This window comes from Pteropus alecto, unplaced genomic scaffold (assembly GCF_000325575.1).
Source record: "Pteropus alecto unplaced genomic scaffold, ASM32557v1 scaffold98, whole genome shotgun sequence".
NCBI lineage: Eukaryota > Metazoa > Chordata > Mammalia > Chiroptera > Pteropodidae > Pteropus > Pteropus alecto.
The window spans coordinates 1,417,875-1,418,421 of NW_006443570.1; the positions used below are offsets into that span (position 1 = coordinate 1,417,875).

General features: G+C 53.4%; 1 protein-coding gene across 1 annotated transcript in view; it reads left to right on the top strand.

Moving 5' to 3' along the window:
* Positions 1 to 314: 314 nt before the first annotated feature.
* LOC102879807 (keratin-associated protein 4-2-like) overlaps positions 315 to 547 on the top strand; it is a 575-nt gene continuing 342 nt past the window's right edge. Inside the window, exon 1 of the mRNA XM_025041594.1 lies at positions 315 to 541. Coding sequence (XP_024897362.1) covers positions 315 to 541 — 227 coding nt within the window. The remainder of the gene's footprint in view (positions 542 to 547) is intronic.

A 547-nucleotide genomic window follows, 5' to 3' on the forward strand; every position in this document is an offset into this window, starting at 1 on the left:
TGAGGGAGCTAAAGCAAGAGACACAGAAGAGGTGATTCAGGAAGAGCTGAAGGGCTGAATCCTGACACATCAGGAAAAGGAAACTATGTTTTCCATCCTTCTTGAAAAGTTTAACTAAGAAAACAAATTTGGCTAATTTGATAATCGCCTGTTTATTAGGACAAACAATGACAAGGAAAGAGCTCTGCATCTGATGACAGCAGCTCCTTAGCAGGGTATAAAAGGGCACTGGGGGCCAGCAGACTTCCAAACCTTCCAAACCTTCCAAATCTACCTTCTTGGAAACTCACCCAGAACCTCCACCCTCTGACACCATGGCCAACTCATGTTGTGGCTCCGTCTGCTCTGACCAGGGCTGTGGCCAAGGCTGCTGCCAGGAGACCTGCTGCTGCCCCAGCTGCTGCCAGACCACCTGCTGCCGCCCCAGCTGCTGTGGGACCAGCTGCTGCCGCCCTTGCTGTGTGTCCAGCTGCTGCCAGCCTTGCTGCCGCCCAATCTGCTGTCAGAACACCTGCTGCAGGACCACCTGTTGCCAGCCCACCTGCTG